The sequence below is a fragment of the Danio aesculapii genome, chromosome 11, assembly GCF_903798145.1.
Source record: "Danio aesculapii chromosome 11, fDanAes4.1, whole genome shotgun sequence".
Lineage (NCBI taxonomy): Eukaryota > Metazoa > Chordata > Actinopteri > Cypriniformes > Danionidae > Danio > Danio aesculapii.
The window spans coordinates 34,196,641-34,214,911 of record NC_079445.1 but is presented as its reverse complement, the minus strand read 5'-3'; the positions used below and the strand labels follow the sequence as shown (position 1 = coordinate 34,214,911).

Genomic DNA, 18,271 nt, shown 5'->3' with positions numbered 1-18,271 from the left:
CAATCGCCTGAGTCAACAGCCTCTCCAGAACCAGAACCCATGATAATAGAGTCTGGAAGACTGACATCAGCGGAACGACAGAGGAGGCTGACCCGGGGTCTGTGTCTATACTGCGGTGTCAGTGGACACACCCGTATGGAGTGTCCCCTTCGTCCCATTCGGACTTCAGTGAGTGTATTCAGTACGAATATTGAACAATGTAAACCACTTACTACCACCGTACAAATAACTACTGCCTCTATTTCTCTCCTTGTCACAGCCCTCATCGACTCCGGGTCAGCAGGGAACTTCATCTCCCAATCCCTCTGTCGTCAACTCCACCTCCGTACTGAGGCGTCCTCGCATATATACCAGATACAACCGATAACCCAGTGCACTCGATCTTCGACCCGTATCCATCGACAATGCGAAGACATCCTTCTTCAAGTGGGGGTGTTACATCAAGAGAGGATTCAATTTCTGGTTCTGGAGGGTGCAAATATGGACATCATTCTAGGGCGCCCGTGGCTGGTGAAGCACGATCCCATCATCTCTTGGGGCACAGGAGAGATAAAGAAATGGGGATCTGGATGTACACCTGCCTGTTTTCCAAATCTCCCTCTTCAAGGTCGGAACCCCATTTCTTTGTTTGCAACATCGGTCGAGAGCCCTCCTGAGAAGCAGTCTATCCACATTCCTAAGGAGTACAGCTCCTTTCATGATGTCTTCTGCCCCAAGAGAGCTTCCCAGCTACCGCCGCATCGGCCATGGGACTGCGCGATCGACCTAGTTCCAGATGCCCAGTTGCCAAGAGGTAGGATCTACCCGCTCTCGCTTCCAGAGAATCAGGCAATGGAAGATTACATAAGGGAGGCTCTGAGTCAGGGGTACATACGTCACTCAAAGTCACCAGCCGCCTCAAGCTTCTTCTTTGTGGCCAAGAAGGACGGAGGGCTGCGTCCATGCATCGACTACAGGGTCCTAAATAACGGTACAGTAAAATACCGATATCCCCTTCCTCTGGTACCAGCCGCTTTGGAACAGCTCCGAGAAGCTAAAGTCTTCACTAAATTGGACCTCCGCAGCGCGTATAATCTGATAAGAATACGTGAGGGGGACCAATGGAAGACAGCATTCGTGACCCCTACTGGCCACTATGAATATGAGGTCATGCCTTACGGTCTGGTCAACGCCCCCTCCGTATTCCAAAACTTCATTCATGAAGTCCTCCGGGAGTTTCTTCACCACTGTGTAATAGTGTACATAGATGACATCCTCATTTACTCCCGGAGTGAGGCCGAACATCGCCAACACGTTGCGGAGGTCCTACACACATTGAGAGAACATCACCTCTACCTCAAAGCGGAGAAATGCTCATTCCACCAGAAGTCGATTCATTTCCTGGGATACATCATTGACCAAACCGGTATACGTATGGATGGGAAGAAAATTGAGGCTGTTCTATCCTGGTCAGAACCCACTTCCATTAAGGAGCTCCAGAGGTTTCTTGGGTTTGCTAACTTTTATAGACGATTTATCAAGGACTACAGCAGGATTACATCACCTCTCACTAATCTCCTCAAGGGTAAACCCAAAGGACTGGAGTGGACCAAAGAAGCAGCCGCAGCCTTCCGCCTTCTTAAGAAGGAGTTCACAAGGGCCCCACTCCTGACTCATCCTGACCCAAATCTTCCTTTCGTGGTGGAAGTGGACGCATCCACCACCGGCGTCGGGGCAGTATTATCTCAACATCATGATACACCGCCCCGACTGCATCCCTGTGCCTATTTCTCTCGGAAGTTGAGCCCGGCGGAGCAGAATTACAGCATAGGAGACAGGGAGCTTCTAGCAATCAAGCTAGCCTTGGAGGAGTGGCGTCACTGGTTGGAGGGAGCCAAACATCCGTTCCAGGTGATCACAGATCACAAAAACCTCCAGTACATCAAAGAGGCCAAGAGACTATGTCCACGTCAAGCCAGATGGTCACTTTTCTTCTCACGTTTTGATTTCTCCATTTCCTATCGTCCAGGACCCAAGAATCTAAGAGCAGACGCTCTCTCTCGTTTACACGAGCATCACGATCATGAAGAACTCCCAACGAAGATTCTTCCCGAACACATCTCCATTTGTCCGATCACCTGGAACGCTCCTCCAGTCGTTGCCACTCCGGAAGCTCCTGCTCCGCCGGGATGCCCTCCTCATCGGCAGTTCATACCACCTGAACACCGGGTAGATCTGATCCACTCCTTACATACCTCGCTAGGCACTGGACATCCAGGGATCAACAATACTCTCTCGCTAGTATCCCAACGATTCTGGTGGCCAAACATGGCAAGGGATGTGAGGCAATATGTTCAGGGCTGTAAGGACTGTGCCCAATCCAAGAGCCCACGTCATCTACCCGCTGGAAAGCTCCATCCCTTGCCGATTCCGAACCGTCCCTGGTCACACCTAGGAGTGGACTTTATCACTGACCTCCCTTCGTCAGAAGGTAATACCTGTATTCTAGTCATAGTAGATAGATTCTCAAAGTTTGTCAAACTAATCCCTCTGAAAGGTCTTCCCACAGCCTTTGAAACTGCCGACAATATCTTTAATCAAGTCTTCAGGTCATTTGGTATTCCAGAAGATATTGTGTCGGACAGAGGTCCACAGTTCATCTCACGTCTATGGAAAGCCTTCTTCAAGCTCCTAGGTGTGGCCGTCAGCCTCTCTTCTGGATATCATCCCCAAACCAACGGGCAGACAGAGAGGAAGATTCAGGAGGTGGGACGGTTCCTGAGGACCTTCTGCAGTGGTCACCAGAACTCCTGGAGCCAGTATTTGGGCTGGGCAGAATATGCCCAAAATTCACTGCGGCAACCCTCCACCGGACTCACGCCATTCCAGTGCGTCCTGGGCTTCCAACCACCGCTCTTTCCCTGGGATGGCGAACCATCTGATGTCCCCGCAGTGGATCACTGGTTCCGGGAGAGCGAGAGAGTCTGGGACGAGGCTCATCAACATCTGCAGAGGGCAGTCCGTCGAAGCAAGGTAACCGCCGATAGGAGAAGGTCTGAAGAACCCAGATACACACCCGGACAAAAGGTGTGGCTATCCACCCGGGACATACGCATGCGACTGCCCTCTCGCAAGTTAAGTCCCCGATTTGTTGGTCCCTTCACCATCGTGGAACAGGTTAACCCCGTCACCTACAAACTACAATTACCCTCTCACTACCGTATTCACCCTACATTCCACGTATCACTCCTGAAACCCTATCACGATCCTGTTCTTCCCTCCACAGAGCCTGACCACGAAGAGGAACCCCCTCCTCCACTGCTCCTAGAAGAAGGAGCCGTCTACGCAGTGAAGGAGATCTTGCGTTCCCGACGTCGTGGTGGCCAGTTGGAGTACCTGGTGGACTGGGAAGGGTACGGCCCCGAAGAAAGGACATGGGTTCCCAGAGCTGATATTCTCGATCCTAGTCTCATGGTGGAGTTTCATGAGAGCCACCCTGAGTTCCCAGCGCCTAGAGGCAGAGGGAGACCACCACGGCGTCGGAGGTGTCGGCCCTCAGGAGCGGGCCCTGGGGAGGGGGGGTACTGTCACGGATTGGTCAGGCTCTCACGATCCCCACTCACGAAGATCACCATCACCTGACTTCTAATGAGCACACAGCTGCATCACATTCACGAGCACCAGATAAAAGCACAGCACTCCAGTCGCTCATTGTCCGGGCTCGTCTCGACGAAAGCGGACAACTGAGCGACCACTCAGCGTAGTCATCCTCAGCTAAACAAACGATTTACTTACCTGTTCTCTTTGTATTCCTCCCTAGTCTTCCTGGTCCTCCCGTATCGTCCTGTCTTCCAGTCCTTCCAAGTCTGTGTCATCCTCTGTCAGCTGTATCTGGTGTGTGCTGTCCATCCTCGTGTATTCCTGTTACCCAGCCACGGAGGAGAAGACCCCAACATCATTCCTGATCCTCCTGGCTATCCTTCATGTGCTCCTTGTTGTCATTCAATAAACACCCTAACGTTTCCTTACCTCTGTCTCCTGTCCGCTTCATAACACTAACAAAGAATAAGGCCTGACAGGCTTATCGGTAGCCCGACATGAAGTGGAGCACTGTTGTATACGACTGAAGGGATTTTTCTGTGAAAATAAACGCCTGGATGTACTTTATCCTATTTATTACATGGCTACTTTCCACAAAACGTCAAAACTAGACACAAAACATTGTTCACAGCCTTAATAGTTTAATTAATTCTTCAGTTAAATGCTGACAGAAATGAAAATGGCTGAATACACTAACCATACATATTATTCAATCACAAGTTAGCGCCAAACAGTCAAAAACATCAGCAAAACAGAATCATAAACAAATAAATGTGGATGTATGTATATATTGGGAACGTATTCTGGAAGTAACTGATTGACCAATTAGAATCAAGTATTCCGTAGAGCTGTGTAATTAAAAAAGTGCAAAGAAAAATCAAATAAACAGTGTATTTTTTTTATTTCTGTTTTTGTCTCTTTAGGCTGATAACGTTGACCTGCATTTACCACGTGATTCTCATGGAAACACCGACTTTGTTCATCTGGTGGATCAGCTAAAGCACTGTCCAACCCTGCAGGACCAGGCCGATATCCTCTATGTCCTTTATGCTATGAAGTGAGAATCTATTGTGCCTATTTATTTTGATATTTGCTTCATCCAATAGTCTAATAAGCATTCTCTTCCTGATTTTTGTTTGTTTGTATAGAGGCCCGAACTGGGTGGTGAGTTTGTCAGGACAGGGTGAGGCCACGGTTCGCTCTCTGCTGGAGGAGCTGTACGTTCGGGCTGGAGCGTGTAAGGAATGGGGTCTCATCCGCTACATCTCCGGCATACTGAAGAAGAGGGTGGAAGTCCTTGCTGAAGTAAGACCCATGCATTTATATGTCAAATAATACAAACACTTATATGTTTCATTAATTCATATATAATACAATATGTGATCTTTGAAAAAAACAGTTCTATCCAGGCCCAAATATCTGTTCATATCTATGAAAATTAATCATAAAATGTAAATTATTAGATTTATAAAACGATGCTAAGCTGAACAGAGTACAAATCAGTGGTGTCATCCCAAGTCATGCCAAGTCACATTGAATGTCAAAACCACTTGCAGTTTTAGTGATTAGATTGTTTGTTTTAGACTAATATCTTGAGCTTGACATGACATATCTGGTGTGCAGTACCCAGAGTTGTCCAATACTTTCGTTAATACACTTTTTGTTGGCATTTTATGTAATTAGGCCTGCACAGATCTGATCTCTCATCATAAACAGCTGACAGTGGGTCTTCCTCCTGAACCCAGAGAGAAAGTCATCACAGTGTGAGTATTTTCACATGTTCCTTCTTTAATAATTATAATATTCTTCCAATACCTAACCAAGTTTCTTATTTTTAGTCCTCTTCCTCCTGAAGAATTGATCAGCTTGATCTACGAGGCCAGCGGACAAGACATCAGCATTGCAGTCCTCACACAGGTACAGCTGATTTTTAAGCCTTAGGACCCTTTCATAAACCCGCAAGTATAATTTTCATGTACTGTGCCACGTTGTTTAAATGGCAAAGGCATTTGTGCACCTATGAGTGTGCTGATCTGAAAAGGAGGTCAGTTGTTGAAGCATTGCTATTGTGATTCAACTGAAATAGACCACACCATTGACCAACTAAAAGCTGGTCTGAAGTCAATGGTGCATTTTTTTGTTGTTCTTGTTATTTAAAGAATGTGTTAGTGGCACCTATAGGCAGGTCCATGTGTGTACATGTTGCTCATTACACTCACAGGGATGCACAGCAGCACACAAACATCTTTAAATATGAAAAATGAAATAAATAAATAGTAAAAGATCATTATTTTTCATATAAAAATGCTTAATGGAGAGTCACAGCATGTATCAATTTTAGCCCACCTACCTATTTGCAGTAATGACAAATGATATAATACACGTTTTCTCACTAGTGATGCATTCAGTTTTTCTACTTACAAAGCTTGTCTTGTAAATAGAAAATTCGCCTTGGTGCTACTGTAACTCGCTCTTAAAGGGCACATAGTTTACCTCTTTTTTATGATTTAATATTAATATTATGGTTCTTCTGAATGTGCCAGTTTAGGTTCAGTTTAAAACACAATTCAGATTTTTTTATTATAATGTGTTAAAAAGTGTCATGTTGGGGGCGTGTCCACAGTACGCTGATTTATGGGTGTGTTGCTTCACATGTAAATTAGTTTCGGCTTCCCACCAACGTAACAAGGGGGCGGGGCCATGAGCTTACCCGCTCTGCGTTTGCAACAGAGTCTGACAGGAAGACTCAGAGAAGGAGTGAGAGGATCACCATTCAGTTGTACATGTACGACTCTGACACAGACCAAGGAGAGAGTACAAAATCATTTGTGTCTTTGTACAGTTTTACAGTCAACTGTGTGCTAGTTTCAAGTGCCAAGCTTGTACACAGAAACTAATAACCACGCACACTGAATTAACTTTGACTGAGGCACCGGATCCATCACTCGAAGCCATGACACGGCACACCAGACACTCTCTGTGGCGCACCAGAAACATGAAGTGTCCCGAATCGTCGCGCCACGCATTTTTGAATTCTAAACATAGGTTTCTGCAGCGGTCCGCGGCGCCCAGCCGTCGACTTGAGTGTACCCTGATAGAAACCTATGTTTAGAATTCTAAAACGCATGCTAGTTAAGATCACAGGGAGCTTCCGGGATCGCGAGAAATGCAAACGACTGAAGTATAAGGTAGACTCGATGAGAAGTACACGTTTGCAAACCCACTTAAAGATACAACCAATAATTCAGATTAGAGCGATAATGTGGAGAATATTGATCTTGTGTTGAGCCCAATAAGCCCTGCATCTAAAAATAGAGCTAGGGTGTTCCTTTAGTGATATCGCTTCGACTCACGCTGAAAATGGCGGATGTGAATCAACAAACTGAGGATATGATGACGCGCCTGTCAATCAATATTGGTGGGCGGGGGGACCGCTCTCCTACGAAAAGTTGCGGTCGATTTGAAAACAGCTCCAATTGGTCCACCGTTTTTTATGTTGTTAAATTGAAAAAAAAAGCACTAGGTGTGCTTATATCACCCCAATATGACAGTCTATACACCATACATGCACATATGTCTGTCCAAACAGCTTGAAAAGTAGATTTTTTACCATAGGTGCCCTTTAAAGGGAATGGTAATATAGACTCTGATTGGTTTACTGCAACAATGTTTTTCGCATACTTAAAATAGCAAAATTGAATTTGAATATGTCCTAAGTGCACCAATTTGATCATAAAGTAACGATTCATTATGTAAACCATTTTTTGAGCAAATTGAGCATTTTGTAAACCTACTTAATTTCTGATTTCAGGAGATCATGGTGTATCTGGCCATGTATGTGCGCTCTCAGCCGTCTCTGTTTGGAGATATGCTGCGTCTGCGCATCGGCCTCATCATGCAGGTGATGGCAACTGAACTGGCCCGCAGTCTGCACTGCTCAGGTACAGACAATCTCAGCTCTGGGTTTACAGTCTGTTCTATCATTCGCTTACATTTACTCAGCTGAATCTGTCCATTTGACCTGTACAGGAGAAGAGGCGTCAGAGAGCCTGATGAGCCTCAGTCCGTTTGACATGAAGAATCTCTTACATCACATCCTGAGCGGGAAAGAGTTTGGTGTTGAGAGAAGCAGTGAGTATTATGGATCCATTATTGTTAGTCAATGTATTTATTAACATACACAATGAACAATACATTTAATACATGATTTATTAATCTTTGCTTATGCCCATGCTGATAACCTTTTAACTGTCGTCCCCATATTTTGAACATAAACTACCTGACAAAAGTCTTGTCATCGATCCCAGTTGACTTCAAGTTGATTATTTGGTAAAGTGGCAGAAGGTAGATTTTTCTGATAAATCATCTGTTGAACTGCATCTCAATCATCACAAATACTGCAGAAGACCTATTGGAACCTGCATGGACCCAACATTCTTACCAAAATCATTCAAGTTTGGTGAAGGAAAAATCTTGGTTTGGGGTTACATTCAGTATGGGGTTGTGCGATAGATCTGTAGAGTGGATGGCAACATCTACAGCCTGAGGGATCGAGACAAGATAAGAAGGAGGAGGAGTCGTTGAAGATGAACCCAAAGAATCTTGATGAATTCTGGGAGTCCTGCAAGAACACTTTCTTTGCCATTCTAGATTACTTAATTAATAAGTTATTTGAGTCATTGCAGAGATGTATGGATGCAGTCCTCCAAGCTCATGGGAGTCATACACAATATTAATTATTTTTCCACTGCACCATGACTTTATATTCTATACTGTACAATATTTCTGTTAAGTGACAAGACTTTTGTCTAAGCAGTCAGACCTTACTGTCCTAATTAAATAATTAAAAATCAAGGCATTATCATATTTTATATTGGTAAAACAAGCGTAATCTAAAGGCCTTTGCTTTTCATATGAGCCACTTTTGATATCAAATGATCAACTAGAAGTTATACAAGTTATTATTTGTTGTTCCTAAAACTTGGATAGACGACAAAACTAAAAATGACATGTTCAACTTAAATAATTGGCAATCAACGCTTCAATGCTTTGGTAAACATATTTATACCTGTCCTTATTTAAAAGAAGAAAGAGGTCAGTTTGTAGCTGAAAAAAAGTTCAAAAAGTTAAATAAAAAAACCTTTATGTTTATAAAATTTGTAAAAATGAGTGTATATGTTAATATAATATATGAAATATGTTTTTTTCAAAACATTTTTTAGCCTTAAAAGAAAATCAAAGCTAAATATCTGAACAAATTATATTCCAAATTTAAATGATATCTCAGAAAATTAGCTTTCAGTAAGATTAAGTTTGGCCGCAGTACCAGACATCACCATCAGATGATCTCCATTTTCCATTGTGAACATACAAGGGCACCCCTTATGTTTTTAGAAATATGAACTCCATATTATATATATATATATATGACAATATTTGTAAGGTAGACATAAAATAAATAAGACTAACAGTTATTGTTTTGATGCTTTAACCTACATATAAAATGCATTCGCTCTGATTGTCTTTCTTCAATGATTTCTCTGTATTGTGTGAAAGTGCGTCCAATTCAGTCATCCGCTACCAGTCCTGCCATCTCTATCCATGAGCTCGGACACACAGGAGCCACCAAGACAGAGCGGACAGGCATCAGAAAACTCAAGACTGAAATTAAACAGGTGGAGTGAAGGGAGAGAAACCCATGCAAATTATTATTAAATGAAAGTATTATAATAATTTATAATGATAATGCTAAAAATAATAGTAATAATAATAATAATTATTATTATTTTTATTATTATTGTTGTTGTTGTTGTTAAAATGTATAGATATGTAGGTATTGTAATTATTTAATTATAATTATTAAATTAAGTTTATTATATCTAGAGTTTTCATAAATTCTGTTTGTTTTTACTGTGTCCTTAAATGACATTTCTATTATTTTGTTTTCAGCTTGATGACTCCAGACCCATAAGCGTGGGTTGAGTTTGCAATATATATATTTTCAGGCATGCAGTGCTAATACTTCAGAGCAGCTTTTTTTTGTGCAGAGCCCATTCTGTCTAGACGTCATAGCAACATTTGTTAAAACCATGAAACCAGCATTAGCATGATTCTAGTAATATTCATATCATACACATGGTTGTCAGTCATCTTTTTGACTGTACGAGTGTTAGTTTGTCATGTTTGTCAATACCTCAACTGTTCATTCATCTGAAATACTCCATTCTTCTGTTTGTTGTGCTTTTATCCTGATAGATCTATTCCAGCAGTCATTCCATCAGCAGTAATGTCACATCACCCCGATCCACGGTAACTCACAAAATAAATGACTAAAATCCTCTCCGCTAACCCCTGCTCTCCATTGTATCAAATATTATTATTACATTAAGTCTGCCTGAAATATTGAAGAGGCAAAACAGTGGCGCAGCGGGTAGCGCTGTCACCTCATAGCAAGAAGGTCACTGGTTCAAGCCTCGGCTGGGTCAGTTAGCATTTCTGTGTGGAGTTTGCATGTTCTTTCCGTGTTCGTGTGGGTTTCCTCCTGGTGCTCCGTTTTCCCCCACAAGTCCAAAGACATGCGCTATAGGTGAATTGGGTAAGCTAAAATTGTCCGTAGTGTTCGTGTGTGAATGAGTGTGTGAATGGATGTTTCCCAGTGTTTGGTTGCAGCGGGAAGGGCATTCGCTGCGTAAAATATATGCTGGATAAGTTGGCGGTTCATTCCGCTGTGGCAGCCCCAGATTAATAAAGGGACTAAGCCGAAAAGAAAATGAATGAATGAAAGATTAATCTGACTTGGAGCGGTTAATTAATTAAAGTTGTTTTCAATAGAAATACAAAGGTTATTTTTTGGTGTTGAGGGTTCCATGAAGAACCTTTAGAAGAAACCTTGTGGAATTAAAAACTATTCTCAACAAAGGGATAGTTCACCCTAAAAAAATAATTCTGTCATCATTTTACTGACCGTTTCATAAACATACAATATTTAAGTTTCTTTTTCTAATGAACATAAAATAAGAAATTAGTAGCCATTGACTTCTATATTTGTTTTTCCTACTACTGGTATCCAACATTGTTCAAAATATCTTCTTTTCTGTTCATCGAAAAGACAAGAACTGATAATAAATGTTTACAGCCACATTAGGGAGAATAAATGGTAAGCACATTTTCATTTTTGGAATTTTGGGTGAACTATCCCTTTATGGGAACCCAAAATACTCTTTCTTTGGCAAAAACAATGTTTTATTTAATTCTTACTTTTTAAGAATATGTTGTTTGAATACATTTGCTTTGAAAGACTTTTACCATTACAGCCAACTAACAATTTAACATGCCACATGTCAGTCTTTGTCTTTTTATGGTCATTTCACTTACTTATTATGGCCTGACATAATGACATCATAACTGTGTTTGTCTTTGGTGACCAGACGTCCTGTTTTTCCATAATTTCAGCTCTATTTTTAATGTGCCAATTAACTTTTTAGGCAAAAATGATCTATTGTCCTGTTTTTGTTTTTCCTGAAATGAAAAGTTGTCATGACTAACGGTAATCAATCATGTCTTGGAATATTCTGAGGACAAAATTACCATGAAATCCCTTTAACAATATATTAAAGGGATAGTTCACCCAAAAAATTATATTTTCGCCATTATTTACTCATCCTTTACTTTTTCAAAACCTATTGGAGTTTCTTGTTTCTATTGAACACAAGAGGATATTTTGAAAATGTTAGAAATGGAAAAGTATGGCTGTCGGTTTCAATCTTTCTTCAAAATAATTTATTTTGTCTTCAACAAAGCACATTTTCACTTTTCGTGAGCTATCTCCTTAATTTGATGATGACATTTATGTTTATTTGTTATTGGATATAATAAATATACAATTTTGGGAGGTGGGGTGATCCATCTCATATTGCACTCCCAAAAATCTGCTAACCCTATTTTTGTCCAAGTTTGTGTTTGCTTATCATGAAGCATGCTTTTTGTTGCTTTAGGTGACTTGCTCATTTTTAGTTTTGTGTTTGTGCATATTTCTGTGATAAACTGAGGATGGAGTTTTGTGAATGTGTGTAGCGATGCAGTAGCCCATCCACTCCCAGCGGGATCTTGTCTCCGACCGGAACAGGAGACTGTCACCTGCAGTGGGAGGAGCGGCAGGGCCAGTGGCTGAGAAGGCGCAGGCTGGACGGGGCCATCAACAGGGTCCCCATGGGTTTCTACCAGAAAGTCTGGAAGATTCTCCAGAAGTGTCACGGCCTCTCCATCGCCGGATATGTCCTGCCTTCTTCTACCACCCGTGAGGTGCATACACTTGCTTACAAATACAGTTGAAGTCAGAATTATCAGAATTATCAAATTCTGTTTAACAGAAAGACATTTTTTTCAACATTGATTGCAGATGACGGAGGGAGAGATTAAGTTTGCGGTGCATGTGGAGTCTGTCCTGAATCATGTTCCTCAGCCGGAGTACAGGCAGCTGCTGGTGGAAGCCATTATGGTGCTCACTCTTGTGGCCGACATGGAGATTCCCAGTGTTGGTGGAATTATTCACATCGACCGCATCGTCCACATGGCCAACGATCTCTTTCAGCAGGATCAGGTGACCATCATGTTTAAATATGCTATAATATACACTGCCAGGTACAAAAAGTGGCTGTTTATGTCGTGTTATAAACAGGGGATGGACAATGAAACTGAAATGCCTGGTTTTAGACCACAATAATTCATTAGTTTGGTGTAGGACCTCTTTTTGCGGCCAATACACATCAGCTTATCTTGGGAATGACAGATACTAGTCCTGCACAGTGGCCAGAGGAATTTTGAGCCAATCTTCATGTTTTTCTGGGTTGCTCCTCCAAAACACCCCAAAGTGGCTCAATAATATTTAAATCTGGTGACTGTACAGGCCATCGGAGATGTTCAACTTCACTTTCATGTTGATCAAACCGCTCTCTCACCAGTCTTACTGTGTGTATTGGTGCATTATCATTCTGATACATGGCACTGCCTTAAGGATACAATGTTTGAATCATTGGGTGCACATGCTCATGGTTCGGTAGTCCTTGGCAGTGGCACACCCATCTTCCGCAAGTATTGGCACTAGAGAATGTCATGATATTGAAGCCCAAACCATCACTGATCCACCCACATGCTTCACTATGGGCATGCAACAGTCTGGGTGGTTCTTTTCTTTGGGGCTTCTCCACACCGTAACTCTCCCAGATGTGGGAAAGACAGTGAATGTGGACTAGTCAGGGAACAATACATGTTTTACATTGTCCACAGCCCAAGATTTTTGCTGCTGACACCATTGAAACCAATGTTTGGTATTGCACGATATAGCATGTAGAGCTCCCGACGAACAGTTTTGGTAGAAACTAAAGAGTTAAATTCTGTAGCGAATTGGGCAGCTGTGGTTTTATATTTTTTGGATACAATCCAGGTTAGCACCCAGACATCCCTTCCAGACAGCTTCCTCCTGAGTCCACAGTTACTCCTGTTGGATGTGGTTTGTCCTTCTTGGTGGTATGCTGACATTACCCAGGATACCGTGGCTCCTGATACATCGCAAAGACTTGCTGTCTTGGTCACAGATGCGCCAGCGAGACGTGCACAAACAATTTGTCCTCTTTTGAATTCTGTTATGTCAACCATAATGTTGTGTGCATTGCAATATATATAAATACATACATATTCATTTAGTTACTTGTATATGTGTGTGTGTATTTAGTATACTATGGATATACAGTATTTGTAATATTGATTCGATGACTTGTATTGTCTTCATTTGTAAATCGCTAAGGATAAAAGCATCTGCCAAATGATTAAATGTCATGTAAATGTAAAACTAGCTTCATCAAAGTGTCCTGATTTTGTCTGGACTCCAGCTTTGCACATTTTGATCATTGTTTCGTGTTTGTTTTTATTGCAGAGATCCAGCGGGGCCAATGAGTATTTCTTGGAGCAAGATCCTGCCACAGGAATCTGTAACTTCTTCTATGACAGTGCTCCCAGCGGCAGCTACGGCACCATGACTTATCTTTCCAAGGCTGTGGTCACATATGTGCAAGACTTCCTTCCAAACAGCAGCTGTCTAATGCAGTAACAACTGCCAGTGACCTTCACTGCTGATCTATGACCAGTTACATCAAATCAAACGGTGAAAAATATTACTGAGTTCAGTAGCAAAGGACAAGCTGAAACAGGGAAAACACTAAAAATAATGCTGTGAAGAAAACAGACTGCAGAAAACGGACCACTGTGCTGTTCTGTGAACAATTCTAATTTAAAAAATGTAAACGCAAATAACTTTAAAAATAGTTAATTTATGTTTAATTTACATGACAGAAATATCTCTTTAGTCGCCTATACAGTATTTAATGATATTTGAATAATTTATCTTAATTTATCGTTTTATGTTTATAAACGTATGTTTTATTTAAATTAGCACTTAAATTCTTCAACTTTTTAGGCCACAAGACCCGTTCACACCATCCATGTGAAAAAACTATAGTAATTTAAAGTAAATACTATAGTGTGTTTTAACCATACTATAGTAAAGTGCGCGACGCAGTGGCGCAGTAGGTAGTGCTGTCGCCTCACAGCAAGAAGGTCGCTGGTTCGAGCCTCTGCTGGGTCAGTTGGCGTTTCTTTGTGGAGTTTGCATGTTCTCCCTGCATTCGCGTGGGTTTCCTCCGGGTGCTCCGGTTTCCCCCACAGTCTAAAGACATGTGGTACAGGTGAATTGGGTAGGCTAAATTGTCTGTAGTGTAGGAGTGTGTATGGATGCTTCCCAGAGATGGGTTGCGGCTGGAAGGGCATCCACTGCGTAAAACATGGCGGTTCATTCCGCTGTGGCGACCCCGTATTAATAAAAGGGACTAAGCCAAAAAGAAAATGAATGATTGAATGAATGAATGAATAGTAAAGTGCTTGAATTAATGTGTTGTGGTAATTCTGTAGTTGCTATTGTAGCCTAACAGCTTTAGGAATATAAACAAATGTTAAAACTAAATCATTCTGCAATATACCAAGACTTACTGTAGATGAAACTAAAGTATACTACAGTATTTAATACATTTTACTATAGTTCACACTACAGTATGCTGTAGCATTCTTTTACAAAGTTTTATAAATATTATAATATATACAGTATAAATCTCCAGGTTGGAGGAGAATCCTTACCCACAGGTGGAGGAGTTCAAGTATCTTAGGGTTTTGTTCACAAGTGAGGGAAGGATGGAACGTGAGATTGACAGGCGGATTGGTGCAGCAGTAAAGTTGATGTATCGGTCCGTTGTGGTAAAGAAGGAGCTGAGCCACATGGCAAAGCTCTCGATTTACCCGTTAATCTACGTTCCTACTCTCACCTATGGTCATGAGCTTTGGGTGATGACTCAAAGGACAAGATTTCGGATACAAGAGGCCGAAATGAGTTTCCTTCGCAGGGTGGCAGGGCGCACCCTTATAGATAGGGTGAGGAGCTCTGTCACCCGGAAGGAGCTCGGAGTAGAGCCGCTGCTCCTCCACATTATGAGTCAGCTGAGTTGGCTCGAGCATCTGTTTCGGATGCCTCCTGGACGCTTACCTAAGGAGGTGTTCCAGGCATATGCCACCAGGAGGAGGCCTCGGGGAACACGCTAGAAGGACTATGTCTTTCGGCTGGCCTGGGAACACCTCGGGATTCCCTCGGAGGAGCAGAAGAAAGTGTCTGGGGAGAGGGAAGTCTGGGGTTTTCTCCTAAGACTGCTGCCCCTGTGACCCGGTCCTAGAAAAGCGGATGAAAATGAGATGAGATGAGATTGACTATAGTATACTACATAGTATACTTGACTATAGTGTGGTTCAAAAACACTATTTACTATGAATTACTGTATTATTTTTTATGTAAGCAATGACAGTAACTGTAACTATATTAACAATAAAACTTGGTCTAAATATAAAAGACACGAGTCCACGTCACACCTACAAATATAATGGAAACACAGAAGCACAATATTGTTTCAGTCCCATTCAATTTAAGAATATTTTTAAAGAAAATTAAGAAAAAAAAATCAACAGCCAATCAGAAATCCTCCTATTTTAAAGAGCATTTAAAACAAAATGTGCTTGTGATAAACAGTGCATCATCATCCAATGATGTTAATATATTCATTCATTCATTTTCCTTCTGCTTAGTCCCTTTATTCATCATGGGTCGCCACAGCGGAATGAACCGCCAACTTATCCACCATATGTTTTACACAGCGGATGCACCTCCAGCCGCAACCCAGTACTGGGAAGCATCCATACACTTACATTCACACACATTCACTACGGACAATTAGCGCATGTCTTTGGACTGTGGGTGAAACCGGAGCAACCGGAGGAAACCCACGCGAACATGAGGAAAACTTACAAACTCCACACAGAAATGCCAACTGACCCAGCCGAGACTCGAACCAGCAACCTTCTTGCTGTGTGGCGACAGTGCTAACCACTGAGCCACTGTGTCACCCGATGTTAGAATAGTTATCATTTAATCATCCTTATTGGTGTGAACGGGTGTATATACTGTAGAACTCTGTCTAGATAAACAGACACTGTGCTAATAAAGTTTCAGACTTGTGTTTTCCATCAAATATTATCTTATAGCTTTCATGTGATACTTAGCTGGTGCTTCTAATTCAAAGACACAATACAAAGTGTAATGCCTTTGATATTTGTGAAAAATGAATCTGTTTTATTGCATGTAGACATGCAAGATTGTGGTAAAACCAAGCATGTGCAATTCTAGCTTGTAATGTTTTGCACAGGAAACCTGGCAAATCATGCATTTAAATCAGTGTTTAATGAAAACATATGTTTAAAAGTTTTTATTCATTTGAGAATGGGATAGTTCACTCAAAAAATGAACGCTCTGTCATATTACTTCATGACATTTTGAAAAGTGTTGGTAACCAAACAGTTCATCATTGACTTACTGTAGTATGAACGTCAACATTTGTTTAATAAACTCTTTTCAAAATTTCTTTGTGCCCACCAGAAGAACAATAACAACTTGAGAACTAAATGATGACCCAGTTATGTTTTCTTTAATTAAGAAAATGAAGAGATGTCAGAAAGACTATGAATAATTTTGTTAGGGAAAAATGTTTTATGTTGTGTTGTAAGTTTCAACCTGTGGATTTTAAAGGTCACACAGGCTTTTGATATTCTCTTCAGGACATTGACTATAGAAATGTGACTGTCTCGTCATTTTAAGTTTGTTATATAGTTCTATTACGTTCATGGAGAAATACTAAGGGAAGTACTGTATTTTAGCCTCCATTAAGCATTTGTTTGACCTCAAACTAATACTATAAAATTAAAGTAATTACAGAAACAAATGACTGGCTTATGGTGTGGATTTATATTTAATTATTCAGTTATTTTTATTTTTTTTAGAATGATGATTAGTTTATTAGTTAGTTAGTTAACTTTATTTGTCCCCATAGGAAAATTTCAGTTGCAGCATACACTCACAGAGACATCTGACATTTCATATTTGGCATATATATAAATAAATCATTTAAAAACCTAAAGTACCATGGTACCCCTGCTCTAAATAAATATCCAGTCTGCTGGACAACAACTGCAGTTGAGAGAGGAAGAATTAAAAAACTTAATTGCTTGAGGTATCAATGATAATTTTTCCTTTTTCTTACACGTCTGGGAACAGAATATCCACGACCTGATGGTAACAATTTGACGGTGTATGATAAAGAATGTCTCGTCACAATCATAATAGCCTTATTTATTACTCTTTCTTTATATATACTATCAATGCTCTATAGTTGTATTCCCCACATCTTACTGGTTGTTGTTACCCCCTTCCCCAGTGCCTCAGAAACATTTCCATGCCAACACATTACACAAAATGTTGTAATACTTTCGATAAAAGCACTATAAAACATTGGTTGTCAGCATTAACAGACAATAGTTTCATTAAGAAGTATGTTCTCTGTTGAAGCTTTTTCCTTACACAGTCAGTCCATACATCTCAAGTTTATTGTCCAACATCACACCCAAAGATTAAGTGGTAATTGGGAAGTTAAGAATATAGTTATAATTTAGTTTACAGTTTATGTTATTCTCATTTACTAATACGTTTTTTTAAATAAAGACATTACCGTTTGAACTAAGATGAACGTTTTGATTAATTAACATTAACAAATATTTAATTCAGGGGAAAAGTATAGATTGTCGTTAGCTCATGTTAGATAAAGCAACTTTTGTTAACTGTTAACAAAACGAAAGCCCTGTAAGTGGTATAAATAGTATACTAAATAGTGTTCTTTGTCTTTAGGTGTTTTTTGACCGATTGTAGACTGAACTAGGCATGGGCTGGTATAAGATTCTGACGGTATGATAACCTTGGATAAATAGTATCATGGTAACATGGAATTGTGATTACTGTTCTAAAATATATAATTTTTAAATGTCTGGGTAAAAACTAAAAAGCTTTTTTCCCCTTTAAACACAATATATTTTGTTTTGACAGACATTTAAAACATTCATTCATTCATTTTTTATTCGGCTTAGTCCCTTTATTAATCGCCACAGCGGAATGAACCGCCAACTCACCCAGCATATGTTTTACACAGCGGATGCCCTTCCAGCTGCAACCCATCACTGGGAAACGTCCATACATACCCATTGACACTATGGACAA

At 40.9% G+C, this 18,271-nt stretch overlaps 1 protein-coding gene across 1 annotated transcript in view; it reads left to right on the top strand.

Annotated features, from left to right (window-relative positions):
- Positions 1-16,946, top strand: part of phka2 (phosphorylase kinase, alpha 2 (liver)) — a 43,273-nt gene extending 26,327 nt beyond the window's left edge. The window contains exons 21-31 of the mRNA XM_056467732.1: positions 4,503-4,636; positions 4,728-4,884; positions 5,263-5,342; positions 5,418-5,496; positions 7,391-7,520; positions 7,609-7,710; positions 9,136-9,254; positions 9,835-9,888; positions 11,653-11,880; positions 11,978-12,178; positions 13,511-16,946. Of these exons, the coding sequence (XP_056323707.1) occupies positions 4,503-4,636; positions 4,728-4,884; positions 5,263-5,342; positions 5,418-5,496; positions 7,391-7,520; positions 7,609-7,710; positions 9,136-9,254; positions 9,835-9,888; positions 11,653-11,880; positions 11,978-12,178; positions 13,511-13,684 (1,458 nt within the window). The 3' untranslated portion in view covers positions 13,685-16,946. The remainder of the gene's footprint in view (positions 1-4,502; positions 4,637-4,727; positions 4,885-5,262; positions 5,343-5,417; positions 5,497-7,390; positions 7,521-7,608; positions 7,711-9,135; positions 9,255-9,834; positions 9,889-11,652; positions 11,881-11,977; positions 12,179-13,510) is intronic.
- The last annotated feature ends 1,325 nt before the right edge of the window (positions 16,947-18,271 follow it).